The sequence below is a fragment of the Babylonia areolata genome, chromosome 18 (genome assembly GCF_041734735.1).
Source record: "Babylonia areolata isolate BAREFJ2019XMU chromosome 18, ASM4173473v1, whole genome shotgun sequence".
Classification (NCBI taxonomy): Eukaryota; Metazoa; Mollusca; class Gastropoda; order Neogastropoda; family Buccinidae; genus Babylonia; species Babylonia areolata.
Window position 1 is genome coordinate 74,367,020 of NC_134893.1, and position 18,893 is coordinate 74,385,912.

Below are 18,893 nucleotides of genomic sequence, written 5' to 3' on the forward strand. Positions count from 1 at the left end.
GGTGTGGTTGTCAGTCTGCCATCCCAGTCAGGTAAGTTGTCTGTTGAGAGATGGCTTCAGCAAAAGAGGGCGCTGCAACAGCATGCAAAAGGGAGGTAATAATCTAGGAGAGGTCACTAGCCACTGTGTTTTTTCCATTTGTCCCCCATGAGTGAAGTAGTCTTTTGCACAGGACAGGTATGAGACCCCTGCTGTAGTTGGCACCATTGGGTAATGGTAAGTGTATTTCATTAAATGTCATTTAAGATACATATTTGCTTCAAATTTTCTTTCAGAGCACAAAACTTGCAGCCTTGACCTTGACAGCAAGTTGTCGGTGGAAGTTCATATTACCATGTGAATTACACATTTCCTTTCAGAGCACAAAACTTGCAGCCTTGACCTTGACAACAAGTCGTTGGTGGAGGTTCATATTACCATGTGAATTACACATTTCATATTACCATGTGAATTACACATTTCCTTTCAGAGCACAAAACTTGCAGCCTTGACCTTGACAACAAGCTGTCGGAGGAGGTTCATATTACCATGTGAATTACACATTTCATATTACCATGTGAATTACACATTTCGTTTCAGAGCACAAAACTTGCAGCCTTGACCTTGACAACAAGCTGTCGGAGGAGGTTTGCCAGAAGCTGTGCAAGTTGCTGGACCCAGTGCATGCTGGGAAGGACGTATACACGCTGGCAGGCAGACTGGGGTACAGCGACCTGGTGACTGCTCTGGAGGTGATGGGGTGTTCAGGTTCCAGTCCCACTCAGTATCTCCTTGACTACCATCAGGTGGGCCACTTTCTACATTTCTTTCGGTCTTCCTCTCTTTCATTCCTGTTTCCTTCCTTTTTATGTTTGTTTCCTTATCTCTTTCCTTCTTTCCATCCTTCTGTCTTCCTTTTCATCTCTCTTTCCTTCTGTCTTCCTTTTCATCTCTTTTTCTTCCTTTCCTTCTCTCTTTCCTTCTTTTCTATCTTTATTTCCAAGCTTCTGTTTTCCTTTCTATCGCTCTTTCCTTCTTTCTTTCCTTGTTTCTTCCTTCCTTTCTTTCTTTCCATCCTTCTGTCTTCCTTTTCATCTCTTTTTCTTCCTTTCCTTCTCTTTCCTTCTTTTCTATCTTTATTTCCAAGCTTCTGTTTTCCTTTCTATCGCTCTTTCCTTCTTTCTTTCCTTGTTTCTTCCTTCCTTTCTTTCTTTCCATCCTTCTGTCTTCCTTTTCATCTCTTTTTCTTCCTTTCCTTCTCTTTCCTTCTTTTCTATCTTTATTTCCAAGCTTCTGTTTTCCTTTCTATCGCTCTTTCCTTCTCTCTTCCTTCCTTCCTTCCTCTCTTTTCTTCTTCCTTCCATTCTTCCTTTCCTTTCCTTTTTTCTTCCTTCTTTCCTTCTTCCTTCCTTTTCCCTTCCTTCTATTCCTTCTTCCACCCTTTCCTTCTTCCACCCTTTCCTTCCTCCTTTCCTTGTTTATTCCTTATTTCTTTCTTTCTGAGTTTCTCTTGTTTGTTTTTTTTCTCTCGCTTTCTTTCTTTTGCCTTCTTTCCTTTTGTCTGTTTCTTTTTTTCTATATTTCTTTCTGTATTTCTTTCTTTGTTTCTTCTCGTTCTTTTCTCTCCTTTCTTGCTTACATTCTTTTTCTCGTTTATTTATAGCTTTCTTTCGTTTTCTTGCAAAAATAATCTTTATTTATTTAAATGGTTTTATATAAACATCATTCCAACTAAGTGATATGACTTACAGCAGGTTTTTATCTGGCCATCATTGCTGCAAATTCACAACACATTTCTTTTCTTTTTCATCAACAGCATACTGCCTCTTGTTCATCAACAACATACTGCCTCTTGTACATCAACATACTGCCTCTTGTTCATCAACAGCATACTGCCTCTTGTTCATCAACAGCATACTGCCTCTTGTTCATCAACAGCATACTGTTCATCAACAGCATACTGCCTCTTGTTCATCAACAACACACTGCCTCTTGTTCATCAACAACACACTGCCTCTTGTTCATCATCACTGCCTCTTGTTCATCAACAACACACTGCCTCTTGTTCATCATCACTGCCTCTTGTACATCAACACACTGCCTCTTGTTCATCATCACTGCCTCTTGTTCATCAACAACACACTGCCTCTTGTTCATCATCACTGCCTCTTGTACATCAACATACTGCCTCTTGTTCATCAACAACACACTGCCTCTTGTACATCAACATACTGCCTCTTGTACATCAACATACTGCCTCTTGTTCATCAACAGCATACTGCCTCTTGTTCATCAACAGCATACTGCCTCTTGTACATCAACATACTGCCTCTTGTACATCAACATACTGCCTCTTGTTCATCAACAACACACTGCCTCTTGTTCATCAACAGCATACTGCCTCTTGTACATCAACATACTGCCTCTTGTTCATCAACAACACACTGCCTCTTGTTCATCAACAACACACTGCCTCTTGTTCATCATCACTGCCTCTTGTTCATCAACAACTCACTGCCTCTTGTTCATCATCACTGCCTCTTGTTCATCAACAACACACTGCCTCTTGTTCATCAACAACACACTGCCTCTTGTTCATCAACAACACACTGCCTCTTGTTCATCAACAACACACTGCCTCTTGTTCATCAACATACTGCCTCTTGTTCATCAACATACTGCCTCTTGTTCATCAACAACACACTGCCTCTTGTTCATCAACAACACACTGCCTCTTGTTCATCAACATACTGCCTCTTGTTCATCAACATACTGCCTCTTGTTCATCAACAACACACTGCCTCTTGTTCATCATCAACACACTGCCTCTTGTTCATCAACATACTGCCTCTTGTTCATCAACATACTGCCTCTTGTTCATCAACAACACACTGCCTCTTGTTCATCAACACACTGCCTCTTGTTCATCAACACACTGCCTCTTGTTCATCAACAACACACTGCCTCTTGTTCATCAACAACACACTGCCTCTTGTTCATCAACAACACACTGCCTCTTGTTCATCATCACTGCCTCTTGTTCATCAACAACACACTGCCTCTTGTTCATCAACAACATACTGCCTCTTGTTCATCAACAACATACTGCCTCTTGTACATCAACACTGCCTCTTGTTCATCAACAACACACTGCCTCTTGTTCATCAACAACACACTGCCTCTTGTTCATCAACAACATACTGCCTCTTGTTCATCAACAGCAATATATTTCTGCTTCCTCTCATTTTTCAACAACACATTTCTTCTCATTTGCCAACAACATACTTTTACCTCTTCTCATTCATCAACAACATACTTTTACCTCTTCTCATTCATCAACAACAGCATACAATGCAGAAAAGTCACATCAGAATTTCTACAAAAGACAACATTTTTTTTATTTGTACAACAAATATTTTACTTACTGACATGCAATAATAGTAAGTAACTATGAAACAGCACAAAACAAAAATAATATAGATGCATGTTTCTCTGATTTCTGTTTCTGCATTTGTGCACAACTCTGTCACATGTTCATGCACACGAGGGTGTGTTTGCATGTATGTGTGTGTGTGTGTGTCAGCAACTCTGTCACATGTTCATGCACATGAGGGTGTGTTTGTATGTATGTATGTGTGTGTGTGTGTGTTCTGTTGTGTGAAAACATGTTTGTGTGTGTGTGTGTGTGTTCTGTGTTCTGTTGTGTGGAAACGTATGTGTGTTCTGTTGTGTGAAAATGTATGTGTGTGTGTGTGTGTATTCTGTTGTGTGAAAACGTATGTGTGTGTGTGTGTTCTGTTGTGTGAAAATGTATGTGTGTGTGTGTGTGTGTATGTGTGTGTGTGTGTGTGTCCTCAGACTTACGGCACGGTGGGCAAGCTGAAGGAATGTCTGCGCTCCATGCAGAGAGAGGACGCTCTGTATATCATGGACCTGCCTGCCTCCAGTCAGTCACCACACAGCACAGCTCACAGCACAGCACACAGCTCAGCACACAGCTCAGCACACAGCACAGCTCACACCACACACCACACAGCTCACTCCACACAGCACACACACCACACAGCTCACAGCACAGCACAGCACAGCACACAGCGCAGCACACAGCTCACACCACATAGCTCACTCCACACAGCACAAACACCACACAGCTCACAGCACAGCACACAGCTCACACCACATAGCTCACTCCACACAGCACACACACCACACAGCTCACAGCACACAGCACAGCACACAGCTCACACCACATAGCTCACTCCACACAGCACACACACCACACAGCTCACAACACAGCACACAGCTCACACCACATAGCTCACTCCACACAGCACACACACCACACAGCTCACAGCACAGCACACAGCTCACACCACATAGCTCACTCCACACAGCACACACACCACACAGCTCACAGCACAGCACACAGCTCACACCACATAGCTCACTCCACACAGCACACACACCACACAGCTCACAGCACAGCACACAGCTCACAGAGCACACAACACAGCACACACCACACAGCACACACCACACAGCTCACTCCATACAGCACACTCCACACAGCACACAGCTCACTCCACACAGCTCACAGCACACACAGCTCACAGCACACACACACACACACACAGCTCACAGCACACACAGCTCACAGCACACACACACACACACACACACACACACAGAATGCACACACAGAGCGCGCACACACGCACGCACACACACACAGCACACAGCGTACACACACACACATAGCACACACACCACACAGTAAGCACACACTACACAGCACAAAGCAAATACAGTACACACCACAAAGCACACACTACACAGCACAAAGCACACACAGTACACAGCACACAGAGGTCACAGCACACACAGCTCACAGTACACACCACACACAGCTCACACACTACACACAGCTCACAGCACACACAGCTCACAGCATGCTCACAGCACTCACAATACACAGAACACAGTACACACAGCACACACCACGTAGCTCACAACACACAGCTCACAGCATACACAGTACACACCACACACAGCTGACAGCACACACAGTGAGTACACACCACATAGCTTACAGCTCACAGCACACACATTACACACCACGCACAGCTCACAGTACACACTACATAGCTCACAGCACACTGCTCACAGCATACACAGCTCACACAACACACAGTACATATCACATAGCTCACAGCATACACAGTACACAGCCCACACAGCTCACAGCCCACACAGCTCAGAACACATAGAGTACACAGGATACAACACAGTACACAGCACAAACAGCTCAGAGAATACACAGCTTACAGCACATGCAGCACACAGTACAATGCACTCACAGCACACACAGCCCCCAGTACAACGCACTCACAGTACTCACAGCACACACAGCTCACACAACACATACCACACAGCACACACAGCTCACACAACACACACAGCTCACACAACTCACAGCTCACAACTCAAGCACACACAGCTCACAGCACACACAGCTCACACAACACACACAGCTCACAGCACACATAGCTCACACACACACAGCTCACAGCACACACACACACAGCTCACAGCACACACAGCTCTCACACACACACACACAGCTCACAGCACACACACACAGCTCACACACACACACAGCTCACAGCACACACACACACAGCTCACAGCACACACAGCTCACACACACACACAGCTTACAGCACACAGCTCACACACACACAGCACACACACACACAGCTCACACACACACAGCTCACACAGCACACACAGCTCACACAACACACAGCTCACAGCACACATAGCTCACACAACACACACAGCTCACAGCACACATACACAGTTCACGGCACACATACACAGCTCACAGCGCACACATCTCACAGCACACACAGACACAGCACACATACACACACATGCAGAGAACACACACACACACACACACAACATACAGAGCACACACACACAGAGCTCACACACACACACATTCACACACAGGTCACACACACACTCGCACACACACACACACACACACAAAAAGACTGACACTAATGACTAAATGAAAGAAAGCAAAACAAAAACGGCAATATAATCTTATCTATGTGTATGTATTTTTCATGTAAATCACAAAGAGCAGTTTCTGGATTAAGTGCTGTATTGTAATTTTTTACATACTGTTGTTATATCGTTACTGTTATTCATTATCATTATTATTACTGTTGTTGTTATGGTTTTATTATCTGTTGCAGGCATGGTGCAGAAGAAAGAGATAAAGGAGGGAAGCAACCAATCTTCAGTGAAGGATTCAGGAGTGATGTCCCTTAGCTCCTGATAATTCCCCCTTTCCAAGGAGCATAACTGTTGTGTGTGTATGCCCCATTTCCTGTGTTTCTGTTGTGAGAGACGCGGGGGATCACAGTGTTTGTGTCAGGACATCTGCCATTTTGTTTTCCTGTGAGTAAACATCAGGCTTTCATCAGCAGTACATGTCATGTCAAATGATGAAGTATTTTGTAATGTCAAGACATGTGTCTAGGTTTTGGCAGGCTTTCGTCAGCAGAACATGTCATGTCAAATGATGAAGTATTTTGTAATGTCAAGACACGTGTCTAGGTTTTGGCAGGCTTTCGTCAGCAGAACATGTCATGTCAAATGATGAAGTATTTTGTAATGTCAAGACAGGTGTCTAGGTTTTGGCATGAAATTTCTAAAGGTTACTTCTGTGCTGTGGATTTAAAAACAACTTGTTTGTGTTTGTATTCATGAGCACATAAGCATGTATTTGTGCATGAATGTTTGTATATGTGTCCATCTGTCACTGTTTTCATTCATTGTTTTTGTTTCATGTACATGGATTAATAGAAGTTTAATTATATATGTTGACTGTTAAGTTTAATGAACTTATTTATTGCTGTCTGTTGTGCAGATGCTTGAAATCATTTGTTTGGAATGGGTTCTTGAGCAAAATTATGGGATTTGATGAGATAATATCTGATATTATTAGGGAAAGTTGACATGCCCCTGTTCTACTGTTATGAAGAGACAAACAAGAAACAAGGAAAAACTCCATAATACAGGCGTTTGGTGATGTGACACAGTTTTTGACTCACTTGTGTAAACAAAGTGAGTCTATGTTTTAACCTGGTGTTCGGTTGTCTGTGTGTGTGTGTGTGTGTGTGTGTGTCCGTGGTAAACTTTAACATTGACATTTTCTCTGCAAATACTTCGTCAGTTGACACCAAATTTGGCATAAAAATAGGAAAAATTCAGTTCTTTCCAGTCATCTTGTTTAAAACAATATTGCACCTCTGGGATGGGCACAAAAATTTTTTTTTTAAAAGCCTAATTATATGCAAACTGCATTTACTGTTATATTTATATTTTTTGTATTCTCTAAACTTGACACTTTGACCTCTTATTCTGACACAACAACAAGAGGAGTCATTATTATCATTTTTTGTTCAAACAGGAACTTCTTTTGCTAAGCATGGAATTTTTTTTTATTTTGAAAACTTTTTGGTGCAAATAGTAAAAAAGGGAAATTACTCTGTAATTAATGCTAGGGGACTTAATTTATCACAAGTGAGTCTTGAAGGCCTTGCCTCTCTTGTTTATTCTTTTTTGTTGTTGTTGATCAAACGGATTTGATCACAATGGTGGCATCAACATGAGTACACACACACTGCTCGCTCTCTCACCGTGGACCAAGTCATTGATCCTCCTATTTTTTCCAACCAAGTCAGTGATCCTCCAATCTTTTCCAACCAGGTCATTGATCCTCCTAACTTTTCCATTCACACCAGTCACTGTCCTTTTCCCATTCACACCAGTCACTGTCCTTTTCCATTCACACCTAACTTTTCCATTCACACCAGTCACTGTCCTTTTCCATTCACACCAGTCACTGTTCTTTTCAATTCACACCAGTCACTGTCCTAACTTTTCCATTCTCACCAGTCACTGTCCTAACTTTTCCATTCACACCAGTCACTGTCCTTTTCCATTCACACCAGTCACTGTCCTAACTTTTCCATTCACACCAGTCATTGTCCTTTTCCATTCACACCAGTCACTGTCCTAACATTTCCATTCACACCTGTCACTGTCCTTTTCCATACACATCACACCAGTCACTGTCCTTTTCCATTCACACCTGTCACTGTCCTTTTTCCATTCACACCAGTCACTGTCCTGACTTTTCCATTCACACCACACCAGTCACTGTCCTTTTCCATTCTCACCAGTCACTGTCCTAACTTTTCCATTCTCACCAGTCACTGTCCTAACTTTTCCATTCACACCAGTCACTGTCCTAACGTTTCCATTCACACCAGTCACTGTCCTTTTCCATTCACACCAGTCACTGTCCTAACTTTTCCATTCACACCAGTCATTGTCCTTTTCCATTCACACCAGTCACTGTCCTAACATTTCCATTCACACCTGTCACTGTCCTTTTCCATACACATCACACCAGTCACTGTCCTTTTCCATTCACACCTGTCACTGTCCTTTTTCCATTCACACCAGTCACTGTCCTGACTTTTCCATTCACACCACACCAGTCACTGTCCCTTTCCATTCTCACCAGTCACTCCTAACTTTTCCATTCACACCAGTCACTGTCCTTTTTCCATTCACACCAGTCACTGTCCTAACTTTTCCATTCACACCAGTCACTGTCCTTTTTCCATTCACACCAGTCACTGTCCTTTTTCCATTCACACCAGTCACTGTCCTAACGTTTCCATTCACACCAGTCACTGTCCCAACTTTTCCATTCACACCAGTCACTGTCCTTTTTCCATTCACACCAGTCACTGTCCTAACTTTTCCATTCACACCAGTCACTGTCCTTTTTCCATTCAAACCAGTCACTGTCCTTTTTCCATTCACACCAGTCACTGTCTTTTTTCCATTCACACCAGTCACTGTCCTTTTCCATTCACACCAGTCACTGTCCTAACTTTTCCATTCACACCAGTCACTGTCCTTTTTCCATTCACACCAGTCACTGCCTTTTTCCATTCACTGTCCTTTTCCATTCACACCAGTCACTGTCCTTTTCCATTCACACCAGTCACTGCCTTTTTCCATTCACACCAGTCACTGTCCTTTTCCATTCACACCAGTCACTGTCTTTTTTCCATTTACACCAGTCACTGTCCTTTTCCATTCACACCAGTCACTGTCTTTTTTCCATTCACACCAGTCACTGTCCTTTTCCATTTAAACCAGTCACTGTCTTTTTTCCATTCACACCAGTCACTGTCCTTTTTCCATTCACACCAGTCACTGTCCTTTTTCCATTCACACCAGTCACTATTCTAACTTTTCCTTTCACACCAGTCACTGTCTTTTTTCCATTCACACCAGTCACTGTCCTTTTTCCATTCACACCAGTCACTATTCTAACTTTTCCTTTCACACCAGTCACTATTCTAACTTTTTCCATTCACACCAGACTGGTAATCTCCCTTTGCTTCCTGTAGAAGGCTTAGACTTTCATCTCTGTCTCAACACAGGTCTCTCTGTTACCTTTGAAGACAAAGATGTCTGTCATTTTTGTAGACATAGGTTTCACAACTTTCATATGATTCATTTCTTTGTATGGAAATACTCTTGTTAAGACAAGACTTTTCATGTTTGGAGGAAATGTGTTTAAAGATATCTGTGATATGTTAGTCATATTCTGTCTGTGGTGTGGATGTTGGAATTGTGCATGATTTCAGACAGGAGCTGTATGCATCCCCATCAGTAAGTATTGTTTTGCTTTTCATCATCTGTTACATCATTTTAGTAATCAGTATGTATTGTTTCGCTTTTCATCATCTGTTACATCATTTAAGTAATCAGTAAGTATTGTTTCACTTATCATCATCTGTTACATCATTTTAGTAATCAGTAAGTATTGTTTCACTTTTCATCATCTGTTACATCATTTTAGTAATCAGTAAGTATTGTTTCACTTATTATCATCTGTTACATCATTTTAGTAATCAGTAAGTATTGTTTCACTTTTCATCATCTGTTACATCATTTTAGTAATCAGTAAGTATTGTTTCACTTATTATCATCTGTTACATCATTTTAGTAATCAGTAAGTATTGTTTCACTTATCATCTGTTACATCATTTTAGTAATCAGTAAGTATTATTTCACGTATCATCATCTGTTATATCATTTTAGTAATCAGTAAGCATTGTTTCACGTATAATCATCTGTTACATCATTTTAGTAATCAGTAAGTATTGTTTCACGTATCATCATCTGTTACATCATTTTAGTAATCAGGAAGTATTGTTTCACGTATCATCATCTGTTACATCATTTTAGTAATCAGTAAGTATTGTTTCACGTATCATCATCTCTCACAAGGTTTTCTTAATCAGCATGTATTGTTTCACTTACTAACATCTGAAACAACTTTTATTAATGAGTTTTTCACTTTTGTTGTTGTTCAGTAATTCTCCATTTTTTTCATGTGGATTACTTTCAGAAGCCTGAAGCTGTGGTGAAAACAACCCAGCTCCACTCTCTGCACAGAAATAAGGAAACTGGAAATTCATGCACACACTCACACACACACGTGCACTTGCACATGTGCTTGTGCACACAGACATGCACACACACACACACACACATACATACATGCACGCTCACACATGTGCATGAATGTGTGCAAACACATGAATATTACATGATACACGATTTTGCATGTCAGCCTGATGCAATACCTTAACATTGTATGAACACACAACAAAGAGGTATTGACTGACAAAACAAAATCAGGGAAGGCAGGCATACCCACAGTGCTTTTGGACTGTACCAATCAAGGGGAAGGCAGGCATACCCACAGTGCTTTTGGACTGTACCAATCAAGGGGAAGGCAGGCATACCCACAGTGCTTTTGGACTGTACCAATCAAGGGGAAGGCAGGTATACCCACTGTGATTTTGGACTGTACCAATCAAGGGGAAGGCAGAAATACCCACTGTAATTTTGGACTGTACCAATCAAGGGGAATGCAGGTGTAGTTTCTGGACTGTCCCAAGCAAGGGGAGAGCAGGGCTCAAAGTGACATTGGACTTCCAGGAAATGAATTTTTGTTTGCATTCTTGTGGTGGGAATCCCACATCTACAAGTGGGCCTTCAGGTGTATGGCTGTTTTAACCCCACCCTTTTTAGGCAGCTGTACTTCATTTTCAGGATGTGCATACTGGATATGTTTGTGTTTCCTTTAAGTACTGAACACTGATATGGATAACATGATCTTTAACCCTCCACCCCATGACAGAAAAATCCCAAGGCAACTTCTAAATCCTGTGTGAAGGGAAATAACTCTTCACTGAACTATTCACTGAACTCAAACATAAACAACAACAACAACAACAAAAATCATATAAAACCAGGTTTTATCAGTTTTGCTGCAAAATCCAGCTCAGGATGTGCAGAAAACATCATAGTTTTACATAAAGTAAATTGGGAACACTTTAATTGTGAAGAATGTAAACCAAAAAAATTAAAAAAAGAAAGAAAAAAAGTCCAATATGATGGGGAAAAGTCTCAAGCTGTGTGTGTGCATCAAAGATAATGAAAACACTCTCACAGAGTGATCTGTTGTGTGTGTGTGCTCATTTTTTCATTCTTTAAATACTCAGCTACAAATAAAGATACCTCATAATGACAGTTGCCTATGATTGAAGGCTTGTTTAATCAATCATTCTGAGCCATTTTCGTCCAAAAAATCATCAATTTAAAAAATTCATAGCTCAGAAACTTTTCAACCCACCCACTTGCTTCCAACTTCAAAATGGCGACACTAGAAGGAAGTAACAAATGTACTTCTGGTCTAGGTGCATTATGGGATTGCTAAAAGCAAAAGTATAGGTAAATGAACACTGTGTTAAGCGAGCCATACCGGGCTGTTCAGAGATTAAAATGGGCACTTCCGGCGGGCCATTCAGGGGTCAGAGGGTATGAACTCTGTGTTAAGCGAGCCATACCAGGCTGTTCAGAGATTAAAATGGGCACTTCCGGCGGGCCATTCAGGGGTCAGAGGGTATGAACTCTGTGTTAAGCGAGCCATACCGGGATGTTCAGAGATTAAAACGGGCACTTCCGGCGGGCCATTCAGGGGTCAGAGAGTTAATCTGCACATTCAATGTTTCGCATGTGTATATGCATGGAAGGGATTCAGACGCATATATTTACCTGGGAAATCAGAAAAATATCCACACTTAACTCTATGCAGATGTAGTTAAATAGTTCATATAGTTTTGCTGTGACTGGCAAATATTGGCATATGTAAAAAATTCAACACACTTTTACACAGAGACAAAGACATACAAATTATATATTACTAGAAAGTTTACTATCTCTTCTTTTAACATTTTAAATCAGTTTTCTCGTTAAATGCTGCTGAATTTTTTTTTTAATATTTTAAGTTATGTCACTAAATACTGAAAAACAAAAAAAATGTGAAAAATAGGTATACTGTGCTCACCAGGCATGTCATATCCATCAGCTAATCCACAAGGCAGCATATGATGATTTTCTCACACAGTAAGGTTCCCTGATTCTCATGAATCAGTTTAAGTCAAATGTTGCACAACAAACTGTTAAAAAAAAAGAAAAAAAGATCACAACACTGGAAAAACAGAAAACGCAAAACCATGCGAATCCATCAGTTGAGAAAAAGAAGGAAAACACCTATTTACACGCTTCTGCTGCAGCTAGATTATTATTTGCTGTGTGGAACACCTCAAAGCATGGAACAACACAGAGGGGCACTTTACACTGCACATGATTGTGGTGGCTTTTTGCGTTTTTCACCTCTTGACGTGACACTCCTTGTGCTTTGTGTTTGGTGTAACACACCTTGCACCCTCTCTGTGTTTTCCTGGTCTGCTGCTCCTTGGTGGGTGGAATGTTAGCAGGCCAGTGACTGCCTGGCCTGTCTCCCCATGTCTGCTCCTGTGTCTGGCAGATCTCCTCCTCATGTGTGTAAAGTGCTTTGAATTTCTGTAACAGACAGTGCTGTCATAAGAAAAAAGCAAGAAAAGCTTTTGCATGTTTTGCAAAAAAAAAAAAAAAGGGCAAAAAAACAAATTCAAAATAAACATCAATAATATTACACAGCAAATACACATGAATAATAATTCAGGAGTGACAGTATAAATAACACACACGCACAGACATGTCCATGCATAATACGCTGACACACCCATTGCACAGATACACCCCCACACAATTTAGTAAGTGTACACACATAAAATGATAATTTTACATTAATCCATGCAAATTATTCATAAAAAATTGTAGAAATCAACATTATTTACACAAGAAATAAATTACCACAATATCAAATTGTAAACACACTCACCTCAACAGGAGTGGACGTGTCTGGAAAGTCAGTGAGAGTCCTGGGGTCCCAGTGAAAGGTGCAGCCAGTGGGAAGTTTGTCAGCTCTTTTACCCACTCATACAAGTACTGTTATTCCTCTTCGTCGATATCTACAGTCATCAAGTCATCTTGTCTTGCAGTATGGCCGTCACTAGTGTCACTGTCGATTTCTGTCTCAGCGTCGTAGGGGTCAGTCAATATCTACAGTCATCAAGTCATCTTGTCTTGCAGTATGGCCGTCACTAGTGTCACTGTCGATTTCTGTCTCGGCGTCGTAGGGGTCCGTCAGCAAAGTTTCGTTGTCACTTTCAAAATAATCATCTGGTACTAACTGAATTTCATCATCATCAGAAAAATCATCCGAGAATTCATCACCAGTGTCTAGGAGGTCACATTCAATGTCTAATCCTTCTTCTGTCACAATTTCAACAGCCTCACGCAAGAAGTACGTCTGCTAGTCTGCCATGTTCGTTGTATAAGCATCGTGACCTCTGACTGGGTCAAGAAAATTCCATAAAAAAGGCCTTTCACGCGGTTAACGGTCAAGGGGAAATTACTCAATTTTTCCTAGATAGTCCCTCAAGAAAGCCTGATTAGTTTCCCTTTAACTGAACACTGCTGAGTGTATGAAAAAAATTCCGCGATCGTCGAATCCTACACTACGGCATGTCATTCTGAGTGGGCGGAGCACCGGCGCATCTCCAATGAGTTAACCCACCACACACAGCCAGGATTTGAACCCAGGACCTTAGGACTGAAAGTACAGTGCTCTAACACTCAGCTAGGGACAGCAAAGTACAGTGCTCTAACACTCAGCTAGGGACAGCAAAGTACAGTGCTCTAACACTCAGCTAGGGACAGCAAAGTACAGTGCTCTAACCACTCAGCTAGAGGCAGCAAAGTACAGTGCTCTAACACTCAGCTAGGGACAGCAAAGTACAGTGCTCTAACACTCAGCTAGGGACAGCAAAGTACAGTGCTCTAACCACTCAGCTAGGGACAGCAAAGTACAGTGCTCTAACCACTCAGCTAGGGACAGCAAAGTACAGTGCTCTAACCACTCAGCTAGGGACAGCAAAGTACAGTGCTCTGACCACTCAGCTAGAGACAGCAAAGTACAGTGCTCTAACCACTCAGCTAGGGACAGCAAAGTACAGTGCTCTAACCACTCAGCTAGGGACAGCAAAGTACAGTGCTCTAACGACTCAGCTAGGGACAGCAAAGTACAGTGCTCTAACCACTCAGCTAGGGACAGCAAAGTACAGTGCTCTAACCACTCAGCTAGGGACAGCAAAGTACAGTGCTCTAACCACTCAGCTAGGGACAGCAAAGTACAGTGCTCTAACCACTCAGCTAGGGACAGCAAAGTACAGTGCTCTGACCACTCAGCTAGGGATAGGAAAGTACAGTGCTCTAACCACTCAGCTAGGGACAGCAAAGTACAGTGCTCTAACGACTCAGCTAGGGACAGGAAAGTACAGTGCTCTAACCACTCAGCTAGAGGCAGCAAAGTACAGTGCTCTAACCACTCAGCTAGGGATAGGAAAGTACAGTGCTCTAACCACTCAGCTAGGGATAGGAAAGTACAGTGCTCTAACCACTCAGCTAAGGGGAGGAAAAGTACAGTGCTCTAACCACTCAGCTAGGGATAGGAAAGTACAGTGCTCTAACCACTCAGCTAGGGACAGCAAAGTACAGTGCTCTGACCACTCAGCTAGGGGCAGGAAAGTACAGTGCTCTAACCACTCAGCTAGGGGCAGCAAAGTACAGTGCTCTAACCACTCAGCTAGGGGCAGGAAAGTACAGTGCTCTAACCACTCAGCTAGGGGGAGGAAAAGTACAGTGCTCTAACCACTCAGCTAGGGACAGCAAAGTACAGTGCTCTAACCACTCAGCTAGGGACAGCAAAGTACAGTGCTCTAACCACTCAGCTAGGGACAGCAAAGTACAGTGCTCTAACCACTCAGCTAGGGACAGCAAAGTACAGTGCTCTGACCACTCAGCTAGGGATAGGAAAGTACAGTGCTCTAACCACTCAGCTAGGGACAGCAAAGTACAGTGCTCTAACCACTCAGCTAGGGACAGCAAAGTACAGTGCTCTAACCACTCAGCTAGAGGCAGGAAAGTACAGTGCTCTAACCACTCAGCTAGGGGGAGGAAAAGTACAGTGCTCTAACGACTCAGCTAGGGACAGCAAAGTACAGTGCTCTAACCACTCAGCTAGGGACAGCAAAGTACAGTGCTCTAACCACTCAGCTAGGGACAGCAAAGTACAGTGCTCTAACCACTCAGCTAGGGACAGCAAAGTACAGTGCTCTAACCACTCAGCTAGGGACAGCAAAGTACAGTGCTCTAACCACCCGCTTCATAGTCACACTCAGCCTACCAAGTGACCAATCCACTGGTTGGACACAGGCACATTACTGTTTAACTCTTTCCATACGAACGGCGAAAGAGACGACGTTAACAGCGTCTCACCCCAATTGCCACCATCAAAATATTGCAAGCGGAAGGCTCTTTACACTGAAGACGTGAATGTTGACAAAGAATACCACAATTCTGACGACGGAAGCTAAAGGTTGGGTCATTCAGACACCCACTGGACATCCGATGGGTCTGTGCAGAAGAGAAGAGAGGACTGGCCGTACTGAGTGAGTTAATGATCATTGTATATATTTGATGCAGGCAGGACACAGGCACATTACTGTTTAATGATCATTGTATATATTTGATGCAGGCAGGACACAGGCACATTACTGTTTAATGATCATTGTATATATTTGATGCAGGCAGGACATAGGCACATTACTGTTTAATGATCATTGTATATATTTGATGCAGGCAGGACATAAGCACATTACTGTTTAATGATCATTGTATATATTTGATGCAGGCAGGACATAGGCACATTACTGTTTAATGATCATTGTATATATTTGATGCAGGCAGGACATAGGCACATTACTGTTTAATGATTATTGTATATATTTGATGCAGGCAGGACATAGGCTCATTGCTGTTTAATGATTATTGTATATATGTGATGCAGGCAGGACATAGGCACATTACTGTTTAATGATTATTGTATGTAATGATGCTGGCAGAAAATGAGCACAGTTTGTTTTTGTTTTTTGTTGTTGTTTTTTTAGAGACAATAGATTTTTTAGAAATGGAACTGCCGTCTAATGATTACTAAATGCAGGTAGGTAATGAAGTTATTGTAGTTTGAGTGTACGAATGCAACAAAAACAAAACAAAAAAAAGATCATAATTTGACTGAAGGTACAGGTGTACAAAGGCAGGCAGTCTGTAAGCAGGGTATATACATGCTAATGGCATAGCATGTAAGAAGATTAACATGAAGAAAACGCCACAGCCAGTTTTCTTCAGGGTTGGGTTTTTTTTGTTTTTTGTATTTTTTTTCAATAAAGGGCTCTCTGTCAGTGACACTTTGATATGTATGTATTTGTTGGTTTGTTCCTAAAAAGAGTGTTTTTGACTATTCACACATATCTGAAGTACTGTTAGGGTCAAGAAGCTTTTTCGTGCCAAGTCAGAATCAGCAGTCATGTTTACATATGATTATATGTACCCTGAAACGTAATATTGATTTATTGATTTTTAACTGTTAAAGAAAAGTCAAGTGTTATTTAATATGTTGTAAAAATTGATAACATATTGTCTTTCTTTTTTTTCTTTTCTTTTTTTTTTCTTTTTTTTTTTTTTAATTGTTGCTGCAGGAGAATGCTGGTGACTGAATTATAGTACATGAGCAATATATTTTCTCCTGATAGTAGATAAAAGAAATGTATGACATATCACTAGCATTGCCTTTCAGACCATCAGTTGTGTGGTAGTGTATTTTGGTGTATTTAAAATGGGCGTTGTTCAGCGAAGAAGTGGTGAGCATTGTTTCAAAATAATCAACAAGCTAAAAAAAAAGAAAGAAAAACAGTTGCTCACACACAAAAGTCTTTTGGCTGTTTTTCATTCGATTCAGTTAAAGAACAAAAAGAAAATGCTATTTTTTTCGAAGTCTCAACCAACATTTTCATTGTAATTTGAAACAAGTTAAGATATATGAAGATTTTAAGAAAGCCTGGATGGCTTTGTGTTGATGAATTTGCTTTATGTGGTCAGGTTCTGTTTGGTTGTTTGATGTCATGATTTTGATTATTGTGTTGTATGTTTCTTCATATGCATAGTATTTTGATCTTTGCTCTTGCATGTTTCTTGTCTGGAGTTTCTGCACATTGATGTCATGTACATGTTCTGTACATGTGTTTACATGTGTGTACATGTGTTTACATGCGTGTATATGTGTCTGTTGACAAGCAACATCTCACTCACTTCCCTAGTGTTGTTAACAACCTCACAGATGTTTGTTCTTGCCTTCTTTAAAAATTTAGGATAGCCTGTTATGGTTGAATTTCCATGGATTTCATTCATTAGCAACAGCTTGTTGAGAATACCTCGGTGGTGTAAATGATTCTTCATCAGTATGATTATTTTCAGTGTACTTTGATTCATCAATATAGTTATTTTCAATGTACTTTGATTCATCAATATAGTTATTTTCAGTGTACTTTGATTCATCAATATAGTTATTTTCAGTGTACTTTGATTCATCAATATGGTTATTTTCAGTGTACTTTGATTCATCAATATAGTTATTTTCAATGTACTTTGATTCATCAATATAGTTATTTTCAGTGTACTTTGATTCATCAATATGGTTATTTTCAATGTACTTTGATTCATCAATATAGTTATTTTCAGTGTACTTTGATTCATCAATATAGTTATTTTCAGTGTACTTTGATTCATCAATATAGTTATTTTCAGTGTACTTTGATTCATCAATATAGTTATTTTCAGTGTACCAGGTACTTTTCATCTATGTTTATTTTCAATGTGTACTTTTCTTCATCAATGTGTTTATTATCAAGTTACGGTTTAATTAAGTTTTATTTTGTCTTGTTCCACTGTCTGTCTGTCTGTCACATTGTTTTGGAGCTCTTTTTATCATTTCATTTCAGAGTGTGTCTGTCTGTCACATTGTTTTGGAGCTCTTTTTATCATTTCATTTCAGAGTGTGTCTGTCTGTCACATTGTTTTGGAGCTCTTTTTATCATTTCATTTCAGAGTCTGTCTGTCACATTGTTTTGGAGCTCTTTTTATCATTTCATTTCAGAGTGTGTCTGTCTGTCACATTGTTTTGGAGCTCTTTTTATCATTTCATTTCAGAGTGTGTCTGTCTGTCACATTGTTTTGGAGCTCTTTTTATCATTTCATTTCAGAGTGTGTCTGTCTGTCACATTGTTTTGGAGCTCTTTTTATCATTTCATTTCAGAGTGTGTCTGTCTGTCACATTGTTTTGGAGCTCTTTTTATCGTTTCATTTCAGAGTGTGTCTGTCTGTCACATTGTTTTGGAGCTCTTTTTATCGTTTCATTTCAGAGTGTGTCTGTCACATTGTTTTGGAGCTCTTTT

General features: G+C 40.9%; 1 protein-coding gene across 1 annotated transcript in view; it reads left to right on the top strand.

Annotated features, from left to right (window-relative positions):
- LOC143293093 (nuclear factor NF-kappa-B p105 subunit-like) overlaps positions 1-13,599 on the top strand; it is a 133,886-nt gene extending 120,287 nt beyond the window's left edge. The window contains exons 19-21 of the mRNA XM_076604001.1: positions 580-785; positions 3,838-3,925; positions 6,246-13,599. Coding sequence (XP_076460116.1) covers positions 580-785; positions 3,838-3,925; positions 6,246-6,328 — 377 coding nt within the window. The 3' untranslated portion in view covers positions 6,329-13,599. The remainder of the gene's footprint in view (positions 1-579; positions 786-3,837; positions 3,926-6,245) is intronic.
- Positions 13,600-18,893: the final 5,294 nt, after the last annotated feature.